We start from the raw sequence: 8,497 nt of genomic DNA on the forward strand, positions 1-8,497 counted from the left end.
CATTCAGGGGCACTTTGTTAGAAGATAATGGAACATAATATTCAGAACTCGTGTTTTCATGAGCGTGTAATCACCCGAGACAAAGACTCTTGTTTTGTTAGCTTAGCATGAGCCCTTCACATCCACCAAATCCTACACACTGTACCTTTAAGTGCACCCCCCCCCTCCCCCCCAAAGAAACCCTAAAAAATATAGACTCAAACATAAAACTTCACTGACTGGCTTTTGAACTTTATTGGCATTTTTGCAAGAAATCCAAGTCCTTTTAATTCCAGTTACAATAAATGCAGAACAGACGTTACGAGGATCAGAGAAAAACCAGTTTGGATGCCGTCTCATTTTTTCTTCATTTATTTACAAAGAAAGAAATGTCATTGTACTAGATTAATCCTAATATGACCCCCTCATTCAAGTGGATACATCATGCAGCGGAGCTCGGAGGCATTGACTTGATATTGCTGAAAGAGGCTTTTTAAGTTGGATATGAGCAGAGGCAAGAGAAAATAAAGTTGAGCAATACTGAAGCCGTCACAGTTTATGCTAAAAAGCAATGAAACAAGACAATAACAACCTTATAATTATTGGAAAAATTAAAAAAAGTGCAAAAGGCAAATTGTCCATTTGGGATGATTAAGAATTCCAGTTGTAGAACTTGGATGGCTAAGATAACTTGTTTTTCCTTCTCCACCAGATCAAGTTAAGCAGATTCACACATCATACTGTACAGAAGTGCAAATATCATGAGCTGGTATGAGCTGGTATGTACATTTCATGTTGCGGACGACAAAAAACAAATCAAACAAAGTGTTCTTTGTCCAGTCAGGCTCCGTTTACTGCCGACTCCCATCGCTGCATTTTAAGAGCTTTTATTGCATTTCCCTCTGATTTACTGCTGATTCAAATAACTTTGTTGGCAAGTGTGCACGGTACACACACACACACACACACTGTGAACCTGATCTCCATCTCTTATTACTGATAAACTATTCAGCTACACCTAATCCATGATCACAGGACTTCACGACTAGTGTAGGTCCTCACAAACATCTAGAAAGCATCCAACTCTTTTATTCCAGAGTTTTATTTGAAATGCTTGTTGTGAGTTCCCCCTGCAGCGCTGAAGCAGGAGCTCTCCTCCCACACAGTCACTTCCTAAAATCAAAAGGCCGGTGTATCAGAAAGGTGGAACTGGAACATATGTTGAACAGATGATTACGTTTCGGTTTCGGTAGTTTGCCGCCTTTTCATTCTTTTTTTTAATTCTAACTGAGAAACATTTTACCGACTTTCAGTGTCGTCATCTTTCTCCGTTCAGTGGCTAAGAGCGCACAGAGGAAAATGTTGTTTCAGCGAGTTCAAAAGTCCTAAAGGTCAAAGGTCATAGCTCCATTTAACTAGCTGGGTTAAGAAAGGTTTTTTTGCTTTGGCGAGTCTGAAGGTGTGCACACTGAGCATCAGGGTCTGTGATATGTGAACCTGTAACCCGATCAACACGTCTGTTGTTCCTCACACTTTGAGATGAACATCGTCTTTCCTCTCGGCTTCCAGATTATGTTGAGGGGTCGATAGAGAGGCTGAGACGTTAGGACGCACGCTGTCAGCGGAAGTCGAAGTAAAGGGTGCAAAAATGCTACATCGCGGTTAAAAGTAAGACTCGTTCAAAACAGCCTCAACTTGAATGTGGAATGGCGAAGCTAGCGCTAAAGAAAGAAACCGCTCGGAGACACACTGAAGTCTAACAGGTCAGACAGGATGAAAGGCTGGAGGCTCAGAGGAGCTTCCACTTCCTGACAATTTCTTCTGTTTTTAAAAATTCCAAATGTTTATAGAGATTTTCATTCATACATTTAGCTGATAACACTGAAGTCTTGTTGAGTATCGTTTGTGTTTCCTTCATTGTGCTTTCGTTTAACGTTCCCGCGGCTCCTAACCTCGGGTAACTCGGGTTACGTACCTCAAAAGCTTCAGAGACACGATGCATACGCGGGACTGCTTCTTCAAACTGTTAAGAGCTTTGAATCAAAGGGAAATGAAAAGAAATAACAAACCAAAGCCAGGGAAGAGATCTGATCATCAGAGACTTAATTTTCCGGGCGCGGTTCAGAAGTTCAGAGTGAGCCGCGTTATGCTTTTAATGAGACCGGTAACACTTTTCTCCCTACGTCTCTCCTTCGTTCCTTCCCCGTCTCCTCTCTTTTCGCTGCAAGGACTCGTCGCTGAGGTCATTCGAGGGGAGGGGAGTGAGGGAACTTCACGTCGGTAAGGAATGGCGGTGCAGTAGAAACCTGTGGGAAATAATCGTTTAGGGCAAGCGGCGGATGTGGTGTTTGTTTTCAAAGGAGAGCTCACGTTACCATTTAGTAGAGGAAGAAGAGGCGCGTTCTGTGAGCCGTGGCCATGTTCTCTGACATGTTACGGACTTTGAGATAGTTCACGAAACCCCTGAAGAACAGCAGGATGCCTGTGGGAGGAAAGCACAGGTCACTTCACAACAGATCTCCACCTGAGAGTCGGCAAAGCTAAAGCAAGATGAAGGAAGAGAGACTCACCGAGCAACAGGAAGATCCACCACAGCCAGTATTGTCCATTGAAGTACCCAGTGAAGTAGTCGGAGAACTAAGACACAAAGAGCAGCTCTTTGAGTATTGTTTTCTCTCCATGAACTCAACCCGGCACTGATATTACGAGAGAAAACAGCCGTGAACGTACCCTGACGATAAGAATCCACTTGATAAGGGAAAGGCCAAAGCCGCAGATGGCGCCGTAGCGTCCCGCGATGGTGTTGGTCAGACAGAAGGACAGGATGAACCCGATCCAGTTGAACAGGAAGGCCACTAGGGGGACAAGCATGGAGACCCTCCGTCAGTTTACAACATCTGATACATTCAGGAACATATATTTAAAATCACATTTTTTGCAGTATTTTATTTTGAAAATGGCTGTGGAATGTTTTCAAAATGAAAGCACTGGGAAGTTTCTGTGGAATGAGAATGACTTTTAGAGATAGAGGCTGATTAGGACTACAAGAAAGAAAACAGATACTAATCCTCTCTCGCTTTATCAGACGTTATCGTGGGACAGACTTACTGAAAAAGGCCAACATGAAGATTCCGTCGTTGCCAACTCGAAGCTGATCGGCGTCACTGAAATCATCTCTGGGAGGGAATTCATCATCCTGGACTCACACAAATGAACCACGTGTAAGTTCAAATCAAACAGCGACGGACACACCCGCTACACAAATGAACAACATCTCGGTAAGGGAAGGACGAAAGAAAAAAAAGACTGAAGAGAAATGACGTCCTCACCCGGGGCATCACATCCACGGCGGAGGTCGCCAAGGAGGCCGCTTTGGCCTTCTCCGCTTCGTCATACGTGGGCAGCGAGGTGGCGACGCTGTAGGGCGGCGGGACCGGGAAGTCGCCGCGGTAACTCGTCTCTGTGGGGAAACGGAGGAGGAGGAGGAGGAGAAGAAGACTCGGGTCACAAAAGCTGAGCTGGCTGAGTACCTGCCAATAGCGTGGTAATGCTGTCATGGAAATCGCTGCTGACTCATGAGTTTAGACGGGACCACAAGTCGCCACAAAACTGCAGCTGGAGCTATTTTAGGAGGCGTGCAACCACACTTTGGAAAAATCAAGCTGGAACTAAGAAAACGTGCATTCAGGGAATGAATTGAAAAGTAATCTCGTGCATACCTGGCGCTGCAGCGGCCGCTCCCAGGTCGATGGAGGCGTAAGGAGGCGGAGGTGCGTCTGCCTCCCCCTGAGTGTTTGACCCCGACGCCTCCCCCGCTACCGCCTGGCTGTACTCGGCCTGGCTCTGGTCCTGGCTGGACGTACCGGCCTGGGCTGTGGCAGAAGTGCACGGCTGCTGCTCGCTGGTGGAGGCCTCCGAGGAGTCATCCTCATTGTGCAGCTGGAGGAGGAGGGGGGGGGGGGGGGGAATCGACACAAGCAGATCAGCTGATCAGTCAGCCAAGAAGTGTGGCTGCTCGAGGGGATGTTCACGCTGTGCAGAGTTTCTAAAAGTGGCATCAATCTTGTGTTTTCTGCCAGAATGGAGGGCCTTCTAAAGCTGAGGAAAGTACAACTGTGTAAAGAAGAGCATAGAATACGGCCACTGTTGTATTTTATAGTCTGACGTCAGTACCGTTTTCTGATAGCAGCACCAACGTCAAGTAGTTATTATGGAACTAGATGAGATTTCCACAATCTGGTTTTGTTTGTCAGCACAGAATGTGGGTCAGGACCGCGTGGGTCAACACTTACAGTACGTAATGGGTGACATGGTAGTTTATGGTCCATTTTAAAGCCTTAAGACGAAGGTCAATTTCTTCATTGTCACATCTGAAACAATTCCAAAAATCAAACAGCATTTTTGTGGTCAGCACATTTTTCTGCATGAGCCATTGGATGACTTTATATTCTGTAATCACCTCTCTATGTAGGACTTTGTACTGGCAGTGGCGGGGTCTGCCATCGGAAGCTTTTGTTGTGAAGCTGCCACAGAATTTACAACGCAGGATCACAACTTGAACTGCTGTTCAGGAGTGTGAACTGGAACGACGTGACCGGGCTGCATACGTGTTTGACACCGTGTGCACAGAGACATGAGACCTCATCGGTATGTCAACAGAGGAAGGTCTCCGGGGAATTGATACACATGTAATCACTTCATGAGCGTCCCAGCGACAGCTGAGAGTCAGCAACGGCCTTAAGTACATTCATGTTTGCCTGACGATGGAGCCAAGCGCCGTCTGAAATTACAGAGGGAACAGGACGGGTGGTGGGAAACCTGGGTGAGAAAGTTAACTTGATCCCGGGCATTGTTGTTTTTTTATCCTTCAATATCAGGTCAAAACTCGACAGCACATCAATTGTTTTGGCTTTAAGGTTTATTCACTGGTATCTCCTCTTAAGGGCCCAGAATGAACAGATAGCACACTACTCAAGTGCTATGATATATATACCAACTATTTAGCAAATGCTGTCTGAATGTGGCTGAGCGAGTTCAACTCCCTCAGAAGCGTGAAACTAATTTCCGAACAACAAAGTGAAGCGGATAAGTGACTGTTGTTGAGAGTGGATTTGTAGAACACAATGTCCGAGTTAGGATGAAACAGTGCACTGTTGTCCTGCTGACTTGTGTTGATACAGCAAACATCATCTTCCAGTTTGAGCCAAACACCTTCACGGATGTTTTGCAGTTTTTTGTTTCGGTTCAAGACCTTAAGTAGGTCGAAACCTATTTATTTCCATTCTAATTTCCAAGTTCATAAATGATGTGTTTTAGAGGGAATCACTTTTCTAAGTAACGTTTTCCATGAACTAATGGTAATACTCTTGTTCTGGTAAAGCACAGCCGCAAACTGGGAAACACCCTTTGTAATAACAGCTTACATCACACCGATCAAGTCTCAAGTGACTAATAACAGCAGAGCTCAAGTAAGAAACAGACGTCATGAAAAGGAAATCTCTTCATCCCCGTGCAGATAAACTTCTCTGAGAAATCCTTGAATTCAACTCTATGTGCACAAGGCAATGAGTGAAGGAGGAATGGCTGACGACTGGCTCGGAATCAAGGACGAAGCACAACGCACCCCCGCGCACAGGGGATTACATAAGACATTAACAACAGAGCCACAAGCCTCCTCTGTGTCCAAACATACCCAAAACTCAGAGCAGCAGCACTGCCCCACACTTAGGAATCTAAGTGTGATTTAGAGGAGAGGGATTCCGCTATAGGGCAGAGAATGTGAGGAGTGTAGGCAAAGTGATGTGAAAACCTGGCGGTCGACAAACCACAGCAACTCTGTGTTGTGCTAATGTTGTTTTACAAGACCGGATTTCTGTTTAGATCTGCACTTTGTTCCGGAGTGAAAGGTTACGGCACACTGCTGGTTTGCTTTTGGCTCACACTGGACCCCAGAGGGATTATCACTCACATACCCAGAACCACAGGCAGCAGGAGCACAAGAGCCCACTTCATGTCAAAGTGCTTCCAGAAATGTCTCAGCCACTGTTTTTAATCAACATGAACAGCCTGTTTAATAATATTCACCTCCACAATGCTTTTGACTAGTATTGGGAACACTCATTTTATTTATATGTATTGCCATTAATTAAGTAATGGAGAGATATAACATACATCACAGGACTTCCACTAGCCCTTTGGACTTGAATACCGAAAGTATCACTATGCTAAGTGGCTCATAAAGTCTCCTTTAAGCTAACATTTCATTAAACATTAGCCAGCTAATAAATCCCCATGCTAATTTCCAGCTAAGCTCGTTTACACTTGTGTTAGCTTGTTAGCAGTCACGTAGCTTAACAAATATATAAAATATGTTTATATTCAGCAGGTAAATGCACTCGAGAGACGGTCTATTACGTGTGTAACGCAGTTTATTCGGAGGTTAACTTCCCAGGCCTCCGAGGTAACTCTTGGGCTGTCTAGCTAATGTTAGCCTATCCGATGCGGAAGTGCTCGAGAGGCCAACTGTCACAACAAAACCACTCGAGGAATTAAATAAAAACTAAAAACACAACCGGTGAAAAATAAAATTAGCATTTTTGTTGCCGTCGTGTCGACGTGATATAGCTCTTTCTAGTTGAATAGTAATAAAACATAGCAATGTCTTGATTCTGGCAAGGCCCTGTGACAGGCGGGCCGAGCTATGGAACGGTGTTTTGGTCTCGTCCGTCCACACTCACCACTTGGTATCGGCTTGCTGGGTCCATCCCGACCGAGGTTCAGCCGAGGAAACGAGAGGGAGATCCGGGTTGTTGCTCCTCCTGAGCTCGCGTTACAGACGGGAGACACTCAACCACGTAGAATATAGCAGGATACAGACCGATGACAGAAATGGCTGCAGCCCACAGTGCACTCGCTTAGAAAAACACCGTTGTTGGTGAAAAACGTTGATCAACAGAGTCAAGCTACTCGCGTAATCGCGTACTTCCTTTGAAATATTTCAAAATAAAACATCTAAAAATGTTGTTTTTTTTTTAAATTTTGAGTAACAGAAATAATACCAAAGTAATAATCAATTAATTAGTAATAACATTTGAACTCCAGGAGCTCTGCCTGTTTAGTCAAACAGTAGTACAAAAGCATTTCATTTTTCACAACTATAACACTGTTACACTGTTTAGTTAGTTAATTTAATATAATTCTGTATTTATAAAATGTATATCAATATATATTTTGTATCCATAAATGCTGCTGTAGCGTAAAAAAGATTAATTTACGGGATTAATAAAGCAACTATCTATCTATCTATTTAAGCAAAATATACTTTAAGTATCAACGGTGAAAGCCCTCATTATGCTGAACGGCTGCTTTACAGTGTTGTGGTATAATACATATACAGTACATCATATTATGACTGATTTGTTCACGCATCACTTGGTCAATATAGTCAATTTAAACTAATTAATGTATTCTTGGTAAGTTAAATGCATTTTATTGAATCACATTTTATAAGCTGATCATATCTTCTTAATGTAGCATTTTCATTTGCAAAATAAGTAGGTAATTAAAGCTGACATTACATGTTGTGCTATAATATGTATTATTGTATATGTTATACTATATTTTACCATATATACCACAATATTTCACTCTATAATGCAGTAAAGTAGGCTATAATACAAATACTTAAATGATATACACATACAAGTACTTCTTATTTAAGTACTTGAGTAAATGTACTGGGTTACTCTCTACCACTGCCTTTAGATGTATCGTGTAGTAGTACTTAGCGTGTTGGGTGTTCTTGTGAATAAGATGTTAAACTCCTATAACTTGGTACATTCATATTATATAGTATGATTGTGATGTGTGTTTTCTGCAGAATAGATTATTTTCTTAGGTGAAATAGTTTGGTGTTCCCATCTATGTGGAACAAAATAACTGTTGGATGACAAACGGTTCCTTATTACTATTTTTTAAGTACTGCACTAAAAAAACTATTTGGACGGATTCATGCGTTTTATTTTGAAGGCCGATTCCTCTTATTTCCGTATTTTAATGCGACTCTGGTTGTCAACGGAATTCCACGGTTTGAGAAAGCGTGATGACGCAATCGCATTGAGAGGTTATGACTAAACGGGCCACTGGGTGGAGCCAAAGCCCACTACGTCACTGAACCACCACGAGCTGCTGCCATGGCGATTCAGACCATGAAGATAATTTGACATGCCTCAGTTTTTCAAAGACATGTGGGCTGCACGTCTCAATAATGACCCTTTAGTTATGGACGTTGAGTCCGATTTTAAAGCAGGCAGTTCTCCCTTTTCTTTAAAGGTGGCTTATTAAAGGCGGCAGTAGAAATAAGCCGAGGAGACTTCACAGCCACAACTCATGTTGAAGCACAGAGAAGATAAATCTGGCCTTGAATGAAAGACAAATATCATAAAATTATAATTTATTCAAAAGGAACAACGCGTTTTCTGGAGCTTTCAACCACATCACAAGGTCTTCATCAAGTTTA

The 8,497-nt window shown here is 43.1% G+C and overlaps 1 protein-coding gene across 1 annotated transcript; it reads right to left on the reverse strand.

The window, feature by feature from the left end:
* Window positions 1-215: 215 nt before the first annotated feature.
* ndfip2 (Nedd4 family interacting protein 2) lies at window positions 216-6,918 on the reverse strand. Its single transcript, XM_079185321.1, has 8 exons — window positions 6,717-6,918; window positions 3,699-3,918; window positions 3,309-3,439; window positions 3,088-3,175; window positions 2,710-2,834; window positions 2,550-2,616; window positions 2,355-2,461; window positions 216-2,285 (listed from the first exon to the last, which is right to left on the reverse strand). The coding sequence occupies exons 1-7, from the start codon at window positions 6,741-6,743 to the stop codon at window positions 2,358-2,360; spliced, it is 762 nt and encodes a 253-aa protein (XP_079041447.1). The 5' UTR covers window positions 6,744-6,918; the 3' UTR covers window positions 216-2,285; window positions 2,355-2,357.
* Between the last annotated feature and the right edge of the window lie 1,579 nt (window positions 6,919-8,497).

This window comes from Pholis gunnellus, assembly GCF_910591455.1.
Source record: "Pholis gunnellus genome assembly, chromosome: 24".
Classification (NCBI taxonomy): Eukaryota; Metazoa; Chordata; class Actinopteri; order Perciformes; family Pholidae; genus Pholis; species Pholis gunnellus.